This window comes from Lynx canadensis, chromosome B1, assembly GCF_007474595.2.
Source record: "Lynx canadensis isolate LIC74 chromosome B1, mLynCan4.pri.v2, whole genome shotgun sequence".
NCBI lineage: Eukaryota > Metazoa > Chordata > Mammalia > Carnivora > Felidae > Lynx > Lynx canadensis.
This window is the reverse complement of record NC_044306.2, coordinates 137,703,690-137,726,064: the sequence shown is the minus strand read 5'-3', so window position 1 is coordinate 137,726,064 and position 22,375 is coordinate 137,703,690. Positions and strand designations below refer to the sequence as shown.

Genomic DNA, 22,375 nt, shown 5'->3' with positions numbered 1-22,375 from the left:
TCCTTGGGGCTAAGTAAGATGTGAAAAAAACTTACTGAGTCACTACAGTGCCATAAACTTTTGGGAACTTTTGAATTCCGCTTTTCTAACCATTAGCTTGTCTAAAAATCACTTCTTCAGAGTGGCAACAATGTCGGTCTGAATATCATCTTTAAGTCAGGTATCATATGCAGAAGTCTGTAATTTTCAGGTATAGTTAGAGTCATTTGCTGAATAGAAATTCACTCTCGAACTCTCCTAGTTTAAAAACATCTAAGTGAGGGGCACGTGGGTAGCTCAGTTGGTTAAGCGACTGACTCTTGGTCTTGGTTCCAGCTCAGGTCATGATCTCTCAGTTTGTGAGTTCAAGCCACAAATCGGGCTCTGTGCTGACAGTGAGGAGCCTGCTTGGGATTCTCTCTTTCTCCCTCTCGCTCTGCCCCTCCCCACTCATGCCTTCTCTCTCTCTCTCTCTCTCTCTCATAAATAAACTTAAAAAAAAACTCTAAGTGAATTCCTTGGATCAGCATAACAATGAAACCTAAATTTAATACTGCCGATAAAGGCTGGGGGCAGAATGGCTCTAGCAAGTTGTTTGAGTTATTTAGGGTGTTTGCTGTGTCACCCACTTCCACAGGACTGCTGCCTATCATCAAGGAGTTACAGACAACAGGGGCTGAAAAGCTCTCCCGTCCTGTGGCCCAGCATTCCACTGGATCTTGAGCCACACTTTGGGCCAACACAGAGCCTCCAGGGTTATTGACTTCTTCCCAAACCTCCATCCCCATTTTTCTCTGAGGAAACTGGCACCAAAGAAATGAAGTGCTTTGCCCAATACACATGGCTATTTGGTGGCAGTGCCATTACGAGAGCCTGTTGTCAAGGGGTGACTCGACTGTCTTAGTCACAGCCCCGTGTTAGACTTGTGTATTGCAAAATCATGCGGCAGCAAGTTTCCTGGATCAGGAATCCTAACACCTGAGTTCCAGCCCTGCTCTCCCACTTACAGATTGTACAATGAGGTGACCCCTTTGCCCGGCATGAGCCTCAGCTATGCATCCACGATCCTGGAACTAGCACCATCGTGTGCCTACTCACAAAATTGAGGTTGAGACAACATATGTGAAAACTCTTTGTAAATCATAAAAAGCCCTTATACATATTAGGCAATGTTATTACATACTCCCTCTATGGCGTTTTCACAAAGCCTGGAATGTTTGCATTTTGGAGTATTTATTCAACTTATACTTCACTCTTTTTCTATTTCCTTTTTCCAAATGCATTTGGAATTTACATAGCTTAAAATTCTATTGTACACCTCCTACAACAGAATAGTAACATCTCCTAGAATATGGGCTGTATACTACTCAGTTAGACTCTACTCTTAAAAATAAAACCAACCAAAACACCACCCAGCCTACTCCCTCCTCAAAATAAGAATAAGAAAACTCACAGCTAATTTTCTAATTCCCAATCATTACCCAGTCTCTTGTCTCTTACTTTATGAGAGGGTAGAAAGACCCCTGGAACAAAGATAATCTAAATGGCACATTAAAAGCTGGCACTGAAAGAAAAAAAACAAACAAACAAGAAGAAACAAAACAAAAAAACTGGCACTGACTCTTTCCCTGGCATTATGCCTTGTCCGTTTATATAAATGTGTCCAGTTCTAGTGAGTGATAGAGGTGGAGGAGTCAGGCGATGAGGAAGAGAGGTAGAGAAGAAGGAGAACAAAGAATTAGCTCATTAAACATGATTATTGTAATAAGAAATTTCATTATGCAGTCAGCCACACCCAGAATTACATCTATAACATTGCTTCCTTTTCCTGCCTGAACAGGTTTACAAAGTTTGTAGTCTTGTGACAAATGTTTCTGTCATCTTCTACTTAAGTGAAACCCACCACCTAATGGGTCCTGTAATTAGAAAACTTACCTATATCTTCTAAGACACCTGTTTTAAGGGTGCAGGCCACTGACTAAGCAATTAACCTCTCCTTGCCACAGTGGACTTTTGCTTTCCTCCATTGGACAATGCCAGCCCAAGGTACTCACACATTACCAACCTCAGTCATCAGTGTGGAACAATGTGTGAAAACATCTATTAGCTTCTGAGATACTTATCACTATATTGAGTTGGTGCCCAGATGAACACAATTCCCATCTATATGTTTCTAAGACACGTATATTAAAATTAAAAAATTCAAACCAGGAGGCAAATGTTTCCAAATACAAATCAACAATCTGTATTTGTTAGATATTTGAGCATTGCTGACAGGGTAGCTGCAGTTATAATGACCCAGTTACATAGTTAGTGAAGGAACTTCTTCTGGGACAGGAACTATAAAGGTCCTAGTCCCAGAGGCAGGGGAAGATGGTAGAAATGTACTATCTTGATTCCAGAAAGATCATGTGAGCTAGGAAATCTTTTTTTTTTTTAGAAAAATTGAAGATAAACTAGTATAAAGTTTAACACGATACAAAATAAAGTAGAAATTAATAGATTATCTAATACCATGGAATCTTCTCTTAGCAGACCTGTATCATAATGACTTACTACAGGTGAGACCTTACTGATATGGGTCTCCTGTCACTCCTTTCTTGGGATCTGAAACAGGCCTGCCTTATGCCAAATTCCATTCAACCACAGGTCATTGAATTAAAATGTCAGAGTAGTCCCCCTCCTTTAAAATGTAATAAACAATTTAGAGGACTCTATTAACATGTAAACCGTTTTCTGATTTCTTATGTGTCACATTTCTTCCTGTACCTTATAAATAAAAAATACAAAAATTAAAATCCACTGGATACACTGAAATCCAGACAGTATACAGTAAAATCTTAAAAAGATAAATAATCTACTTTCAGTAATGTACTCTTAGAAATGCCGAGGGACCCAAATTAACTTCAAGATAATTTATTTTTCAAAAATCAAAAGAAGACAGTTGTATCTGAGCAGATTATTTCCTTAACTGAGATCTGGGGCAATATCATCCCTTAGTTGGGTATAAAACATCAACTTTCAGATAAAAATAGTTCTCATAGTTAAGTAAGGATTGCTTGGTTCCAGTTGTTTTGAAGCTCTGCATGCCAACATCATCCCATTTTGAAGACTGGATAACTGTTTCAGTGAATGGAAATAAATTCCTGGTTAGTCGAGCTAGTTCTACACAAAGCCACAGAGGAAATAAAAAAAGAGAGCGCTTCTTGATGGCCAAGACTGTCTGATATGACTCAGTCTTCCACTACCTAATGGTACACCTACTCATGATAGGGGTTGCTTCTGGGAGGAGAGAGAGAGAATGGATGACGAGGTGTGAATGGTTTTCACAATTTACTCTTTAAAAGAAAAAGAAAAGATTTTATTTTTAAGTAACCTGTCCACCCAACGTGGGGCTCGAACTCACAACTCCAAGATTAAGAGTTGCGTGCTCTACAGGGGCGCCTGGGTGGCTCGGTCGGTTAAGTGTCCGACTTCAGCTCAGGTCATGATCTCACGGCTTGTGGGTTCGAGCCCCACGTTGGGCTCTGTGCTGACAGCTCAGAGCCTGGAGTGCGCTTCAGATTCTGTGTGTGTCTCTCTCTCTCTGCCCCTCCCCTGCTCATGCTCTGTCTGTTTCTCTGTCTCTCTCTCTCTCTCAAATAAATAAACATTAAAAAATTAAAAAAAAAGAGTTGCGTGCTCTACAGATTGAGCTAGCCAGGCACCTCCACTATTTATTCTTCATACTTTTGTATTTTACTGTTCCATGAGGAATCTATCCATGTCTTCCTTGACTTCCTAGTTCTTCAGAGCAGGAAAGGTCACTATTAGCTCGTGAATGAATGATTTTTCACTTCATGGCTAATAGGCAAAGTCAGGTGAAGAAAAGAAAAACAAAACAAAACAGAAATTCAAGATTTCCCATTAACTCCTGATAACATTTGAGTATTATGCAGCTTTATACAAGCCCAAGTTCAAACTATCCATGTATTCTGGGGGCTGGGACACCTGCAGGTGCCTTTCATCTCTTACTTGAGTAAGTGCTATTGTTGAACTTTTTCTGATACTGTTCTCTGAGAAGCAATTGCTCCTGGAAGGGCCATTCCAACTGTAATCTCTTCTCTACGTCGGAAGGGATGGATCCAGATTCACACATATCTGCAAAGGGAAGAAATAGTTTAGAGAATCTGTTTTCACGGTGATAAGGTTGAAGTCCCACACATTTATTTAGTTACCTATTTATGTGACTAAAGCAGGATAATCACGTTCCTGGTTTTTAGGTAGGAGATCAGAAAAAGATACATTCTGTTACATGTCAAATTTGCAGCTAACCAATCACCACACACACACACACACACACACACACACAAACAACCAAGGGCAGGTTTCCTAGGAAACACTGGACATACATTGGACACAGATATACTGGACATAACTTCAAGTTATTTAACAATTCAGAAAATTCCTCAGAAACTTGAAATTACTAGAGAATCCCACTGAAGAAAACAGTTCAGGGGCGCCTGGTGGCTCAGTGGGGTAAGCATCCGACTTTTGATTTCGGCTAAGGTCATGATCTCACAGTTTGTGGGTTCAAGCCCCATGTTGGACTCTGCACTTCACAGCGAGGAGCCTGCTTGGGATTCTCTCTCTCCCTCTCTCTCTGCCCCTCCCCCGCTTGCGCTCTCCCTCTGTCTCAAAATAAATAAACATTAAAAAAAAAAAGATAACATTTCAATTCTCTTACAGTTCGCTTTCAAAATACATAAAAATTTGTTTCGCTGGACTATAGCTGCTTTGTGATGATTTCCTCTTGCCGTAATAGTAGGACAGGAAATGGTGACTTTTTCTTTTCCTTCAAATATGTTATCCTCAAAGCTTCTGAGACCACAGCACGTGTGCTTGGAAAACTCAGCCACTAAACTGTCGGTTGACTGTGCTTCTTTATCACAAGGCAGCAACAGCCGCTGCACGCCTGCTGCCAGGACTGGCGACCCGCCCATAACTTCCTTTCTGGGAAGCTGCACATTCTGACTTTCTGGCAGCTGGTGCCTCATCCATCCCCGGGCTCACAAAGGATGCTTCAGAGGCACTGGCACCTCCCCTCTTCCACCACATATACACACAGGATGGAGAAAATTGATGGGGAAAGGCCAGTTTCCTGTCTGAACTTAAGAGACCTTGCAGATACACATGACAGATGGGAATGGTCAAGTCCCAACATCAACTATTCCCATATGTTATGTTAAGAGAACTCTCCTGCTTTTTTTTTCATTTTTTTCTAATTAGTCTTCTATTAGTTTTGGCCCAAGTACTGATGAACTGTTCTGGAAACTTCCTAACTGAAGAAAACAGAGGGAAAATATGTAATGTATGAAATAATGACATATTATTCACTAATATATACATTATACTGACATTATTGTAATTCAATGATGCACACCTTATTTCTCATAATTGGTAAGATAATGACTCAACTTCCATTTGATGTCTGCACAGCACTTATGAAAGACATAGAGCAAATCCTCATCGCTCACTAAGGCAGGTTTTCTCAGGGGGAACCAACAGACTTCAAATTATCAGAATCACCCGAGAAGCTTCTAAACTCATAATCTAAGGTTGGAACACAGAATCCAAATATTCAAACTCACCCCAGGTGACTGTGGATTGTCAATAACGTTTGACAATCACTGCCCAATCAGTGAAGTCTTAAAATCCATTCTAAGAAGCAGAGTGTACCTCAACAGCCTCTTGTTATACCCTTCATCCACATTCTATTTTCAAAATAAATGGGTTTCAGTGATCACTTATGTCTTCAGCTGGAAGTACTCTTTTCAAATTGACACATTTCTACCCACACACTCCTGCTAAGCAGCTGTGTCCTTCAGCTACAACCATTGTCCTATTTACAGCACAATTAACTCTCAGTTATGCCCAGCACACATTTTTTTGGTGAGGTTTCACATTCATGAAGACACCAGGAGGAGGAAACCTGCCCACTGCCTCCTCCTTTTGTGTGGGTGCCTTCATTGGCCAGTTGGGAGCCCTTGATTTCTTATTAATTGTTAGATATCAGCAATAACACTTCTCTGAGAAGGCTCAAGCCTGACTCAAGTGAATCAAAACATATCGTGAATCTTTAAAAAGTTCACCCCGGTTGACTTGAGACTGCCAGTAACTTCTTTCTTCAAAGGTTGGTTCTTTCTTGGGATCAAAAATGAGAAAGTCTGTCTTGGTGCCACCAAATCTCAGGTATGCAGGAGACAAACCTCTGGCCAAAGTACGAAGCTTTGTAGAACTGTTGGAAGACAAGCAAGAAATTAAAGTTATTTTTTTCCAAGACAATCCAGTGAAACATGTTTACTCTCTTCTCTCTAGATGGACCTATTTCTTAATATCTAGCTATACAGGAGGGAGGGAGGGAGAAGTCCAATGGCTATCACCGGGAAATCTTCTCAGTCTGAATCTTTTTTTTTTTTAAGTTTATTTATTTAGAGAGAGAGAATGGGGAAGGAACAGAGAGAGAAAGAGAGAGAGAATCCCAAGCAGGCTCTGTACCATTAATGCAGAGCCCAACGCAGGGCCAGAACCCATGAACCGTGAGATTATGACCTGAGCTGATATCGAGAGTTGGATGCTCAACCAACTAAGCCATCCAGGCACCCTTTAGTCTGAATATAATTGCAAGGTCGCACTTCTAGGCACCTGCAGGCAACTGGGACCTCTGACTCTGGCAAGAACTTATATTTTAACTTACAAGTGGGCTAGCATTCAGTACTTTCAAAAAACTTATAACCTTTTATGATTGATGGAGGAAAAGAGGTTAAGAGAGTAGAAACTATAGGAAAGAGAACTCTGTGTTTTTTGAAAAATAGACTGTCTTCAAAAATTTATGTTCCAGAGAAGTTCATAAATGACTTAGGATTCTTCCTCTTCTCCCTAGCTCCAGCTTTCAAGGAAAACCATACTTCTAAATTTAAGTCAAATGAATTAGATAGATAAGATTCTAATTCCTATCATCAACAACTCCAATTTGAGCAATTTATTATGTATTTATTTATTTATTGAGAGACAGACAGAGTGTGAGCAGGGGAGGGGCAGAGATAGAGGGAGACACATAATCCAAAGCAGGCTCCAGGCTGCAAGCTGTCAGCACAAAGCCTGACTCGGGGCTTGAACCCACCAACCGTGAGATCATGACCTGAGCCGAAGTCAGATACTCAACTGACTGAGCCACCCGGGCACCCCTTCAATTCAAGCAATTATAAATGCATATCTCATCAAGTCAAAAATGCTCCTGATAGGTGCCTAGTATGTGCTCAGATGGTACCAAATGCTATAGAGTGGAAGTAGAATGATTTATAATCCTTTCTCTCAGAAAGGTGAACATGTCATGAATATTTAAACAAAATTAAGAAAATAGGAGAGCCAGATAACAGGGACGGTTGCCATACATTTCTGAAGTCTCATACATGTGATTATGGCCACACTGTGCTCTGAATTCTCTTAAAACACATAAAACCAATGCTGTGTAGTTCTTTGGAATGGTCCAATTCATTAACTTACATGTAGGTTCTTTCAAATTGGAAAATCATTCTAGGAGGACTAACTGACAATACCTCTTAACATCATAATAAATAGAGACCTTACCTAAAATTTAAAATTTTTTAAATCTAAAATTTTAGGATATTGCTTAACTATATACACTGCTATATAAAATGTTTGAAAGATGTCTTCAGGGATGTCTGGGTGGCTCAGTCAGTTAAGCGCCCGACTCTTGGTTTTGGCTCAGGTCATGATCTCACGGTTCATGAGTTTGAGCCCCATATTGGCCTCTGTGCTAAGAGCACAGAGCCTGCTTGGGATTCTCTCTCTCCCTCTCTCTCTGCCTCTCCCCTGCTCGCTGTCTCTCCTTCTCAAAATAAATAATTTTTTTAAAGATATCTTTATTTATGCTTAGGAAAGAGAAATTCAAAGATGGAAATAGACCAAAGGATAAGTCTCCTGCATTAAAAACTTCAGTGATTCCTCCTCACCATTTTTACTGTACTACAGGCACTTTTGCCTTCATGGTCCAATTCCTCCATTAAAAAATACTGAAAATTATATTTTATGATGATATTTCTATAAAGACAAACACTATTGTATTAAAATATTTTCTTTGACCTAAAAGTTCATTTTCTTTGGATCTTAAAAGAACTTAGAGGAGCTCCTAGGTGGCTCAGTCGGTTAAGCATCAGACTTTGCTTAAGTCATGATCTCGAGTTTGTGAGTTTGAGCCCCACATTGGGGCTGTCAGCACAGAGCCTGCTTGGTATTCTCCCCCTCTTCGTCTCTGCCCCTCCCCTGCTCGAGCTTTCTCTCTCAAAAATAAACAAATAAATCTTAAAAAAAAAAATTAGAATATTTTCATGGGTGCCTAAATATGTCGTAGGTCCTAGAATGAGGAAATGCAGCACAAAGTGAGGCTTCAAAAATGTTATCAGCCTGGGATTTGGCGCTGACTGAGACATCTGTTGGCACCAAAAAACACCAGGAAGGATGGCCTCTGCCATGAAATCCTCAAACCACTTGAAAATAAACGGAAATGCTAACTTGGCCTATGTAGGGATCAGAAGAAACCCATTTCCACTTTACTACAAACCCCAATAAAAAAAGCTGTAGGGAAGGGAAGAGAGCACTGTTGTTTGACGGGCACAGAGTTTTAGTTTGGGAAGATAAAGTTTGAAGATGGGTGATGGTAATGGTTGCACAACAGTGGATATACTTTTTAAAAAAAACTTTTTTAATGTTTATTTTTGAGAAAGAGAGAGACAGAGTGCGAGCAGGGGAGGGGCAGAGAGAGAGGGAGACACAGAATCCGAAGCAGGCTCCAGACTCTGAGCCATCAGCACAGAGCCTGATGCGGGGCTTAAACTCAAGAACCACAAGATCATGACCTGAGCTGAAATCGGACACTTAACCAACTGAGCCACCCAGGTGCCCTAACAGTGGATGTACTTAATGGCACTGAGTTACACACTTAAAATGGTTAAATGGTAAGTTTTATGTTTGGTATATTTTACCACAATTAAAAAAAAAGTGGATCGTGTGATTTCAGCAATGAAAATAATATATATAGAAGGAGATAATGGGTCATTACTATGTACTGAGATGGATGGTAGACTCTTTTCTGAATTTATGAGTTTTCCATAATAAGCAAATGACATTTTAATTTATACAAGGTAGTTTTGTGTATATGTTTCTATTGTTTTAAGACGAGGTGAAGAAACCAAAATTTAGTGAAGGGACACATAGCTATCCATTCATTAATCAATAAATATACATGGCAGGCCCACTCTGCCAGGCATTATGCTAGTTTCTGGGGATACAATAGCAAATAAAACAGAGATTGCTCTCATATGATTTACAATCTTGCATATACATATACATATATACATACATATATATGTACATATACATACATATATACATATATATACATATACACATATATATATACATATATACTAGCATTATGCTAGTTTCTGGGGATACAATAGCAAATAAAACAGAGATAGCTCTCATATAATTTACAATCTTGCATATATATATACATATATACACATATACATATACATATATATACATACATACATATATACATATGTATACATATATACATATACATACATACATATGTATATATATATATATATATATATATATATATATATATGCATATATATAAGCAAGTAAGTAGGCAATTCCAAAACAGTGTTATGAGAACATACAAAGGGGATCCTAACCCAGACTTTGGGGTGGGGATCATGTGTGGTTAGGGGGTTTCAGGAGAAGTAGTTTCACTGTTAGACATTCAAAAGGAATAAATCTAATCCAGATCAAAGATAGATGGGATTGAAGCAAGTGTTCCAGGTGTAGGGAAATGTCCATAAAGACCAGAGGTAGAAGAGAATATGGCACCGCTGAAGAGCTAATGGGTGTAGTTAGAGCCTACAGATTGAGAGCAGGGAGAGGACAGACTGGAGAGGCAGATAGGGCTGTACCATGTAGGGACTATGAGCCCCCATGTCCTGGAATCCAATTTTCTGTGAGGGCAATATGGAACTATGGAAGGATTTAAAGCAGTGGAATGGCCTCACTAGCCTTCCATTTTAGAAAAGAATCTCAGGCTGTAGTGTAAATAACTGAAGAGAAGGACCGAGACTGTGGTCACATTTATATAAACTGAAAGTGATGGGCTGAGGTAAGAGAACAGCAGTGGGGATGGAGAGAGGTGGATACATTCAGGATACCTGTGGAGGTAGAACTAATTCGGTGTTTAATTGGATATTGCAGAAGAGTCAAGGATTACCCCTGGGAAGCATGTTGGAAAATGGTAATATTTGCTGAGATAAAGAACAGGTGATAGACTGGAGATGGCCATGAGGGCGTGGAAGGGGCGCAGTTTTGTAGAATTTGAGATGCTAAAGGAAAACCAAAAAAAAACATACTTCCATCTGGCCCTTGGTCATGTGTAACAGGAGCTCAGGGACACATCTAGGCGAGGTGTAGGATGTACAGTCCTCGATCTAAATGTCGGTGACTAGTAACCCCCAGCCCACAGGTGCAGAGACACAGCCCTAAAACTGATATAAGGTACCTCCTCAGAGTCTCTTGAGACTGGTTCTGTTCCCCTGCCTTTGGCCAGGCACTGATTTCAGTCCTCGGCATTTTGATTGCATTGGATGATAGAGGAAGCTCATTTAGATTTGTTATGTAACTGGTATTTGCAAGCAATACCAGACACTGGTGCTCTCTGGGAAATGGAGGGAAAACTAGCACAATGTAGAAGGAGCTATGGTACCTCAAGATACATATCTGTGCACAGCCCGTGTCAGATGCCCGAGTCCCAGAGCCTGCTTCCCAGAGATAGTGACTATACCACCTCGGGTCACTCTTGGTCACATTGCCCTGCATGTTCTTCAAAGGATTCACCACTTTCTGAAATTAACTTACTTATTTGCTTGGTTTACTACCTGTCTCCCCTCCACCCCTGTAAGCTCTTATCTGTCTGACTCATCAGAATCTCCTTAGCACCTACATAAGTGCAAGGCACACAGCTGGCGCTTAATAAATATTTGTTAAGTGAATGAATAAGCGAGTGCTCCCTGGTGAAAGGGCAAGAGCCAGACAAAGACTGTTTTCTGAGCACAATAGAAACTCAGTGCTATAGCTCCTGCCAAGTAAAGGAAGTCACGTGTTGCAAAGTGTTGGTATTAAAGACCTTTTTCACTATCTCCTTTGCAGGGAAACAGTTCCTTATTTTGAGAATACAAGACTGATGTCCTCTGACAAAAACCAGACTTTAAACAGCTGCAAAACGAGTCCTAAAAACAAAATTGATCAGAGATACACTGTTTCTATCACAGACAGAAAAAAGAAAAGGGGGCGGGGCCTCTACCACCACCACAGCAGTATGGAAATAACAAAAGGACACATAAAAGCAGCCGCAGATATTCCATTTAGGGAGCAGTTTGTTAAGGGAAAGAAAAGACTACAGGTATTTTTATCTTACCTTACGTGTAAAAATAAACTGCTTGTCTCTGACACAAAAGCAGAGATGCGCTGGAGCCAGCTTGTACTGGCTCATACCAGCTGTGAGAGCCAGTTGTTATATTTTGAGAACAAGTTGTTAAACTCTTGGCAGTTTGAAACCAGCCATGGTGGGAGTATATATACCACAGAAATCAGAAAAAAAAGAAAAACAAAAACAAAAACACAAAACACCATAAATCAGTTTCCCCTCGTCCCCAAGAGCCAATTGCTAAACACTTCCCAGCATACCACTGCATGAATTCGAGCCCTGAAAGTGGGTGAGACCATTCAGGAGATTCCGTGATGTGAAAAGAAGGCCTAAGCCAGAGGCCTGAGGAACATCCAACATTTGAGACAAGCTAGAGAAAGAGACGAAGTGTTAAAGAGGCACGGGAAACCCCCAGAAATGGAGGCAACATAGAGTTTCAATCGTCAACCTTGCCAAATGCTTCCAAGAGCCTCCATTACTTTGCTCGGGATGCGGTAACAAAGTACCACAAACCAGTGGCTTACACAGGGAAATTTACTTTCTTTAAAAAAAAAAAAAATTTTTTTTAACGTTTATTCATTTTTGAGAGACTGAGAGAGACCGAGCACAAGCCAGGTAGGGGCACACAGAGAGGGAGACACAGAATCTGAAGCAGGCTCCAGACTCTGAGCTGTCAGCACAGAGCCTGACGAGGGGCTCAAACTCGTGCACTGTGAGATCATGACCTGAGCCGAAATCAGACACCTAACCGACTGAACCATCCAGGCGCCCCATAAATTTACTTTCTTTTAGATGTGGAGGCTAGAAATCTGAAATCAAGGTGTTGGCAAGGCCACGCATCCTCTAAAGTTACCGGGGAAGGATCCGTTCCAGGTTCTCTCCCAGCTTCTGATTTCCCTGTGGCAGCGTTTACTCCAGTCTTCACACAGTGCTCTCTCTGTGTGCATATCGGTCTCCAGATTTCCTCTACTTGCAAGGACATCAGTCATAATGGATTAGGGCCCCTTCTATTCTGGTACGACTAGTTCTTAACTAATTATATCCTCAGTGGCACTATTTCCAAATAAGGTCTCATGCTGAGATACAGGGTTAAGACTTCAATGTATGAATTGTGGGGGACACTGAGAAATTAAACCCATGACTGAGACCAAATAAGATACAGACTGAAAGGTGTTTATTGGATTTTGCAACAAAAGGCCATTGTGATACTGGAGACATTGATTTTATGACACTATGATAGGGACATCGTGAAGGTGGACCAAGGAAGGAGTGGGCAGGCAGTAAGGAAGGCCACAAAGGGGAAGAGAGAAAGAGGGCAGTTACTGCAGAGGCATACATACAGGGTGGCGTTTGAGACAGGAAAGACTTGAGATTTTTCTACACTGTGGGGAAGGACTCAGTCAAAAGGGAGAGATTAAATACGGGGGAGAAGAGAAGAGATGACTGATAGAGCAAAGTCCTTGGGGAGGCTACAGGGCACACAGCAGAGCTAGAAGTGCTGGTGTGAGGAGAGAGAAAGGAAGAAAGCTAGACGTGGCCATGGTATGTATGCAGATTTGGTGGCAAGAAGAAAAGGAAGTTCTTGTCCAGTGACTTCATTTTCTTTGGGAAACAGAAAGGTGGTCATACATAGGTTAAAAGTGATGAGGTGGAAATGGGTTGAGTTGTAAGGACGTGGAGAATGAGAGAGGCAGAGAAATGAAGAATTGAGGGGAGCCCTAGGGCCAAGTAAGTCTGGAGGCCACGAATTTATAGGGCAACCCATGTGGCTGGGACATTCCCCTCTGCCCCAAGAGCTAATAGCCCAGCTATTTAGGGAGGCACACTAAGACAGCAGGCAAAGGCAAATACAAAAAAGTGGCTTATTAATAGGCACTATAATTCATAATCAGGCAATATTTTTCCTCCCCAGACTTCATGGTAACCTTCCCCTGAAAAGGGAAACTGTAGCTAGGTTCGGAGCTACAGGTTTGGGTTTGGCAGGAAGAACCATGGAGCAGCAGTTTGGGGATGTTATCACAAGAATGATTCATGTGGCAAACCAAGAAGCCCAAATGAGATGTGGAAGAAGGAGAGACAGGAAAAGGCTGTCCAGTGGAGGTTAAGTAACAAATAGTTGTGGTGGATCCACAGAGTGAAAATGTAAGAGGGTAAAGAGTGTGGTCCAAGAATGGGAGATTTTCATTCACGACTTCAGATGTTAAAAGGTTCTTAATGATGAAAAGAGGCATGGCCGTGGCATGAAGTGGTTGAAATGGGGTGAAGCGGTGTGTGCTAGCAAGCTGGCTCCCTAATAGCAAGTGCCCTGTTTCTTAGCACTTGCCAATTTCCGTGGTGTAAACACCCACCAGGGCTGATTCAAGATGGCAGCATTGATGCCAGTGAATGTGGAACTGGGAAGAGCTGCACACATTTCATAAGATAGTACAAGCTGGTTCCAATATAACAGTGAGTGACGAGTATTATGAAGCATGGGTGTGAAGGGATTGAGAGACAGTTTAGTCAAGTGCACCTGAAGTCATCGAGGATGATGGTGGAACGCGGGAGGGGAGAGAAAACTGTGAAACCAATGCCAATCTTTCATCGATAAGGAGAATGAGTCAGAATAAAGCACAGCGCAGTGATAAGGAGCATAGGATGAGAGCCAGACATAGAGGAGTGTACCTCACACTGGAGTCATGACCGTCATCTCTAGCATGCACTAGGTTTGTGCAAACTCAGTGTTTTGGACACCTGGCATAAAATATTTTACTCGATCCCGAAACAAACCAGAGAGGTAGGTATCATTATTATCCTCTTTTTACAGACAAGGAATCTGAACAAAAGGAGGCTATTGCCCGAGGTAACAATCCAGTAGGGATTTGAACTACATTCAAAATGGTGGGCAATCACCTAGAAGGTGCATTGGTGAATGGGAAAATGGCTGCAATATTGGAGAATGCATAGTTTCTACCCCAAAGGGCTACCTCAGGGAAGTAGCCACGTCTCTTTCTCCACTTGGGTCTTCAGAGAAGAGCCAAGTTTTAGCTAGGGTGGGAATAGTCTGTGAGGAGGATAAAGCAGGGGTACTATGCAAAAGGCTCCAGAGAGCACAATGAAAGGTTTGGGAGAGAAGGGAACAATGAGCACTTAATCAGGGAAAGAGTGCTTCTTGGGGGTCAGGAAATGTGAGTCAACGGCTTGTAACTGTTCTCAGTTCTGTTTCTCTGGCTGTGGTTCATTCTCTCAGCAATAGGCATGCAGAGGGCCTCAGGTTATTTCCAACATCAGTTTTCAAAACGTGCACCTGACGTTGATTATAAGTGACTTTCCAAATAAGAAAAGCAATTTTGTCCACGAAGAGGCAGGAATCTGATTACTGAAAGTCATTATTAATAACTATTCATCAGACTGGCAAAAAGGAATGAACGTTGCTGGAAAAAAATAAGCAAACCTTTATGAAAAGCAAGCACAACTGCATTATTACTGCTGTCAACATTTAGCACCACCTTTCCTGCTCTGTAGTCCCTACGAACTCTAGCACTGACTCGCACTCTCCTTTTCTACCTCGTCTTAGAGGACTGTGCTTGTGTCTGTATCTTGTTTGCAGTGTGGGCTTCACTGCCAAGACAGTAACCACTAGCCAATGTGGCTAGGATTTGAAATGTGGCTGGTCTGAATTGAGATGTGCTAGGAGCATAAGATAGACCCCAGATTTTGAAGACTTGATGTGAAAAGGAGTGTAAGAGATCTCATTAATATTTGTATGTTGATGACATGTTGAAATGATAATACTTTGGATATTTTGTGTTACATAAGATATATTATTAAAATTAACTTCACCTGTTTCTTTTACCTTTTTTAAACGTGGCTTACCAAAAAAAATTTTTTATTTTTATTTTTTTTAATGTTTTTATTTATTTTTTTTTTTAATTTTTTTTTTTTTTTCAAATTTTATTTATTTTTGGGACAGAGAGAGACAGAGCATGAACGGGGGAGGGGCAGAGAGAGAGAGGGAGACACAGAATCGGAAACAGGCTCCAGGCTCTGAGCCATCAGCCCAGAGCCCGACGCGGGGCTCGAACTCACGGACCGCGAGATCGTGACCTGGCTGAAGTCGGACGCTTAACCGACTGCGCCACCCAGGCGCCCCTATGTTTTTATTTATTTTTGAGAGAGAGAGACAGAGAGCAAGCAGGGGAGGGGCAGAGAGAGAGAGAGAGAGAGACACAGAATCCAAAGCAGGCTCCAGGCTCTGAGCTATCAGCACAGAGCCTGACGCTCAAACTCACAAACTGTGAGATCATGACCTGGGCCGAAGTTGTATGCTTAATCGACTGAGCCACCCAGGCGTCCCACCAAAAAGTTTTAAATTGCACACGTAGTTTGCATATGAGGCTCACGTTCTATCTGTTGAGCAGTGCTGGTCTCAACACTCCCTTCTTTGAGGGTCAGTGCCTGTTCAGAGCTCTGCACATCGGCTTAGGAAGTTTTTGATCAGGTTGTTGATTACCTCTGGGAAGAAGGCAAACTGAAAAGATGTTCCTTTCCAATTCTAGATTGTTCTATCATTGGCACTTAAGTTCTGCGCACTCTACGTTCTCTAACTGCAAATGTGGAAAAAACAAAACAAAACACATCTGTTTGCTGTGATGGGAAACCAGACCACGCCATCTGATTAAATTTGCTTAGGATTCTGTTGAAGCACCTCAGAGGTTTGGGCCCTGATTCTCCTACTCTCGGGTCAGTGCTTCTTTTCATTATATCAATCTCCTCAATTTGTTTCTGGACAATCTTTTTCCTCTATACCCTACCCTACTGCTTTAAGAAATATAAACTTCTTACTTTGTTTTTGTATACTCTTGTCCCTGCAATTAGTATCTAGGTCCAGACTCTGCTCCTTCATGAACAGCTGGCTGACTAGGGGCCAGTTACAGAGTTTCCCTAAACCTCAATGTTTTCTTTTCTTTTCTTTTCTTTTTTTTAAATTTTCAATGTTTATTTATTATTGAGAGACAGAGCATGAGCAGGGGAGGGGCAGAGAGAGAGGGAGACACAGAATCCGAAGCAGGCTCCAGGCTCTGAGCTGTCAGCACAGAGCCCGATGCGGGGCTCGCACCCACGAACCGTGAGATCATGACCTGAGCCGAAGTCAGACGCTTATGCAACCGAGCCAACCCAGCGCCCCTCTTCATTTTTTAAAATGGAGATGATAATATCACTGACCTCATAGTTTTGTAGGAAGGAATAAATGCATTAACACCTAGGAAATGCTACGAACGGGACCTGGCATATGACAAAGGCTCAATTATTTTAATTACCCTCTCCTTATTACTTGAGCTTTGCTCTGCTCAGCCGTTGCCATCTTTGCCTGAGTGGCTTCCCCTTTGAGGAACGGTACCAGAACAACACCCATCTCACAGCTATTAAGCTTAGTGTTGCCCTCTGAGATGGCCAGGTCACTTTGGGCACTGTGCTAACCACCCTGGCGAGAGGGACTCTCAGACCCTCATTCAGAAGCTAGGTCTTAGCTGAGAGCGAGAGGGAGGGAGCTCCTGCTTATATGAGCCTCAGTCTTTTCAGATCTCGCTGGGAATAGTATGGAAGGGCTTGCAGATGCCCCTGAGGAGCAGGCATGAAGACAGCCGCTGCCAAGGGAGTGGACTGGTATGGTCAGGAGCCCGTATGAGCAGGAATACACGGAGTTTTATCTACTGCACAATATAGTCTTTTGGTTTTCATTATCCTCCAGCCTTCAACCAAAAGGTGGGGCCAACAGGGAAGAAAGAGTGCTATGGGAGACAAGAGACAAAGGTATCACCCTTGCTGAACTGCAGACTGGAAGTTCTGTGTGTGTTGGGGGTGGGGAGGATGAGGATGGAGCTATTCCATGTGTTAGCTTGACTGCAGGGCCATCAGGCCTGGACCCTAAAAGTCACGCTGTAGGTTTTTTCCTTTGGACGTGTTTCTCCAGGAAGAATCCCCAGATGCCCTTCCTTGGGGAGGGGTGGGCACAGGCTAGCTGCAGCAGCAGAACAGGACTTGAGTTCTCCCGTTTCAGGAAAGTGGTTTAGTCAGTGCCTCTGTTTTTAGCAAGGCACCCCCAACACCCTCTCTTTTCCTATCATCACCCCCCCCCACCACCTCCCAAGCTAGCCTGAGGTGCTCACACATGGGACCCTGTAGTTCAGCATTTCTGCAGAGTAATCTGTCTCCAACCACCTGCTGTGTGGTATTCAGCTTCCTATTCCCAAGGGGAAGGGCAAAACATGGGGGTTCCTCTCCACCAGGAAATTCTCCCTCTGCTACCACAGGGAAACATGGAGGTTAACTCTGATGGAAAGAAACACACAGAGAACTGGTGAGTGGTTAGCAATACTCCTCATTTTCCAAGAAGAAGCAATGAGCTTAAAATTTGAACACTCTGTGTCAAACACTGTGCTAAGTACTTCTGTATTGTCTCATGAAGTCCTCAGAACAATCCCACCAAAAGGCTTTAGAAGTTCTATTCTACAGGTGAAGGAATTGAGGCTTGGGGTTGGCGAGCAACCTGTAACAAGCAAGCCACCCAACTCTGGCAGAGATGGGAATCAAGTTGGTGTGGTCAGACTGCCAATCTCTTAACCATTAGGCTACCTGCTTTTATGGGCAGAACAAATGACTGAAATTAGCAATGGCAGTTCAGCTGACAGAGTGGGCGCAGAAAGGACAGGGTGTGGGTGTTTGGCAATGATGAGATTCCCAGCTGTGTGTGTGTGTTGGCTGAGGTGTGGCCATCTCTGGAGGCTCTCATGATCTAGATGAGTGGCCTAGATGACCTGGGACTGTCCCTGAAGCTCCCTGTCCTGGGATCAGCCTGCATTTAGGAGGCGGGGGCCAGTGAACATGCACCAGTTTGTCTCTTTCAGGGGAGAAAAAAAAATGGGGCGCCTGGTTGGCGCAGTCGGTTAAGCGTCCGACTTCAGCCAGGTCACGATCTCGCGGTACGTGAGTTCGAGCCCCGCGTCGGGCTCATGGCTCGGAGCCTGGAGCCTGTTTCCGATTCTGTGTCTCCCTCTCTCTCTGCCCCTCCTCCGTTCATGCTCTGTCTCTCTCTGTCTCAAAAATAAATAAACGTTGAAAAAAAAATTTAAAAAAAAATTATAGCTGATTTTGCAGTCTCGTGTTGGAAAAATATCTTTTTATTAAGGCTCTGTAAGTCACTGCAATAGTCTCCTAGGCCTCCTTTACTTAATATTTAGATTTTTTTTTAAGTTTATTTCTTTATTTTGAGAGAGACAGAGGCAGTGAAAGTCGGGGAGGGACAGAGAGAGTGGGGGAGAGAGAGAATCCCAAGCAGGCTCTGCACTGTCAGCACAGAGCCCCATAAGGGGCTTGAACTCATGAAACCGTGAGATCATGACCTGAGCCCAAACCAAGAGTCGGAGGCTTAACCAACTGAGCCACACAGGTGCCTCTAATACTTGGATTTTTTAAAAAATATAGTGTAATCCTGGAAATCTCTGTACCTTGTGCTCAACTTTGCTGTGAACCTAAAACTGCTCTTTGAAAGTTTATTTTAAAATATATAAAATTATATTTTACACACACACACACAGCACACACACTTACTCTTCTTTAAGACTTTTAACATCTGACTTCTTTTCTTTTTCTTTTTTCCTTTTAACCTTCCTAACAGAGTTTAAGCGAAGGACGCCTGGTCCACAATCTTACCTGTCCTACACTGTGCTGCAAATTCAAGGGCTCACAGGTTCCAGGTACACTTGCCCGAGTCCCCTCCTCCAGCAGTGTTTCTGGGGCAGGTGGCAAGTTTCTTTTCCAAATTTCCCCGTAATACCTGGCCCTCAGTTGGCGCTCAGGCAGCACTCGCTGAATGAATGCAGGCGGGAACGAGCGGTTTGGGGGCGGCTGTCACAGGAGAGGGAGGGAGGAAAGGCGGGATGGAAGGAGAGAGGCAGAGACAGAGAGATCAAGGTTCCCGGGCGTGGCTGTCAGGAAGACAGGACCCAGGGACAGGCAGAGGCCGGCGCTTACCCCAGGAAGGTGAGGAACCGCGGGTCCGTGGCCAGGTTGGCGTCGATGGTGAAGGACAGGAAGGCGGGACTCACCAGGTGCACCGGCCGCTCGGTGGAGAAGTCCAGCTCCGCGGCGGCGTCCGCCTGCGCGAGTCCCACCGGGGCGCGCGGGGACAAGGGGCCGAGCGGCCCCAGGAGCAGCAGCAGCTGCGGCAGCGGCGGCCCCGGCTTCCAGCGCAGCGGCATCTCGGGCTCACCTGGCCGGCCCACCCGCGGGGCGCCTCGCAGCGGGAGCCGGGACCTGGCGCACTTCCTCCCGCCGCGCCACAGCGCCCTTTTCTCCCTCGCGCCTCACCCCTCCCACCGCGCCCTGCAACCCTCCCACTCCTGCCCTGCATCCCTCCCCCGGCTCCCTCTTCTCGCCGCCCCGCCTCCCCCGCTCACTCCCACTTCCTAGCACGCTTTCCCCTCGGGGCCGGTCACGCCCACTTTCGAAATCACCCACCCGCGCTCGGAGGGTGCGGACGTGGCCGGATACGTGCGTCCAGGAGGCCTGGAGGGGGAGCGCCCGCGGACCAGCGCTGGGCATCCCGAACCCCGGAGCGCAGGGTCGTGGCCCGCGTGCCCCACTTCCAGGCGTCATCGGGGTGGCGCCGGGTCTTCTGACCCTCAGCTAAAACCTCCAGTTGAGCCTTCGTCACTCCTCCTCGCATCTGGCTCAGCAACACTTGCTTGTCACTTGATTAACCGTGTGTCCTCTGACCAGAGAGCTGTTTCCCAGGCGTATTACTTTTACGTGAAAAAATCTGACCTGGGCGTCGGCTCACCTACAGCTAGAAAGAGATCAACCCTCAAAAATTCCTCACCAATTTAACCATGGAAACAGTACTGGGCAGAGCCTTAACGTGTCAGGTGCTCCAGCACCTGAAACTCAGGCCGTGAAGCCTCCAGACAAGTCCGGGGTAGTGACTGTCTCTTGAATTTGGAGCCATTGCCAAATTCCCCCTCTGTACATTTATCTTTAGCTGTTGGGCAAACTCCTTCAGTTTTCCCTTGATGCCTTACACTGATAAATAAGGGTGACTAGCACCTCGCACTTAGGGCTTACTCTAGGCCAGATGCCCTAAGAAGTGCTTTACTTGTGTTCTCTTCATTCCCACAACTCTGCAAAGTGCACTTTATGCCCCATTTACACGTGAGGGCCCGGGCTCTGTCCAAGTGTCAAATTGGGATGTGAAGAAAGTTACACAAACCCCTAGCAAATGGCAGCCTGTCTCAGCTGAAACATAACTTCCTCAAAGAAGCTATGCCTGAACCTCCAGGCAGCTGAATGTCCCCAGGACACACTCTCACCGCACCCCGAATTGGCTAGAACTTACCACATTTGCTAGTATTGTGACTATTGCTCCCATATTGGGCTCATCTGCTACATTACAGACTCCATGAAAGCAGAGATGGGGTTTGTCTTGTCCATCGCACTCACTAAACCTCATGACTTTGTGCTTGGCACTTAGCGGGCTTCCAATAAATATTTGTTGAGTTAACGAGTGACACCAAAACCCTTAGAATTTTCTACTGAGATTGCACCACCTCTAAAGCAATAAATAAAAATGGATTGGGGGCACCCGGCTGGCTCGTTTGGTAGAGCATGCAACTGTTTCTTGATCTCAAGATTACGAGTTCAAACCCCATGCTGGGTGAAAAGCTTACTTTAAAAAATAGGTAAATAAAAACGGATTCTTTTAAAACGTATATCTAATTTGCATAGATGTGTATATTAGGGAACTTAAATTTAACTATATAGTTAGTTGAGGAAGGTGACGGTTTCAGAATTGTGTGTATCAGTTACTACTTTGCAACTTGAATGAAATTTATATCCTGCAACTATACATAAGAAAAAAATTCATACATAAACCAAGTTACCAGGACATCACATGCAAGTGGAAAAGCAGATACCTTGGCTCTTTCTCTGCCTTGCCACGACATTGACCCTACATGCCACCCCAAAGGGCAAACGTCACAACAGTTTCTTTGGAATATTTGGGTGATTTGAAAAGTGGATCATTGCCAGTTTTCTAAACAGTGAGTCCTCGTGACATCCTGAGATGTGGACCAATGCAGTTGACATACAAGTTACTAATATAGAAACTGAGAAAACATAAATGAGGAAGCAAAGGAGAGCAACTTGCACGCGTGATGGTCTGTGTTGTAGATGACATGAGTTTCTGGCTCCTGGATCTAAGTTAGTTTGATCCATTATGCCAGAGGAAAGGACTACATAGGCGCATAGCAGGGAGGGAATATGCAGCGAAATTAATAGAAATTATCATTTCAGAGACACTTTGTAATTGGATACCTTACATTTTTTTTTCAACGTTTTATTTATTTTTTTTGGGACAGAGAGAGACAGAGCATGAACGGGGGAGGTGCAGAGAGAGAGGGAGACACAGAATCGGAAACAGGCTCCAGGCTCTGAGCCATCAGCCCAGAGCCTGACACGGGGCTCGAACTCACGGACCGCGAGATCGTGACCTGGCTGAAGTGGGACGCTTAACCGACTGCGCCACCCAGGCGCCCCTTGGATACCTTACATTTCGATGGCAAGTTCCAGCTTATATACATCCTAGCTAGAGCCCTTCTACATGCATCCTAGACCTGCAGCTTGAAAGGCTGGGTCACTTTTTCAACCTCCCAGAGCCTCAATTTCCTCATCGGTAAAGTGGGAATAATAATGCATATTTCACAATGCTTTTTTTTTGAGAATTTACTTAATATATGTAACACTTCTAGCTCTGTATACAATATGAAGTAGGTGTTGGACAGATATGTTTTTATTATTACTCCATGTAATCTTTTT

At 43.6% G+C, this 22,375-nt stretch overlaps 1 protein-coding gene across 4 annotated transcripts in view; it reads right to left on the bottom strand.

Moving 5' to 3' along the window:
- The window catches only part of HPSE (heparanase), a 39,456-nt gene extending 19,588 nt beyond the window's left edge, over positions 1-19,868 (bottom strand). Inside the window, exons 1-3 of one of the 4 annotated variants that reach the window (XM_030313543.1) lie at positions 19,538-19,868; positions 6,111-6,256; positions 3,994-4,119 (exon numbers count right to left, since the gene is read on the bottom strand). In XM_030313543.1, the coding sequence (XP_030169403.1) occupies positions 3,994-4,119; positions 6,111-6,256; positions 19,538-19,764 (499 nt within the window). In that variant the 5' untranslated portion in view covers positions 19,765-19,868. The remainder of the gene's footprint in view (positions 1-3,993; positions 4,120-6,110; positions 6,257-19,537) is intronic. The other 3 variants (XM_030313545.1, XM_030313544.1, XM_030313541.1) reach the window with 3 other exon arrangements.
- Positions 19,869-22,375: the final 2,507 nt, after the last annotated feature.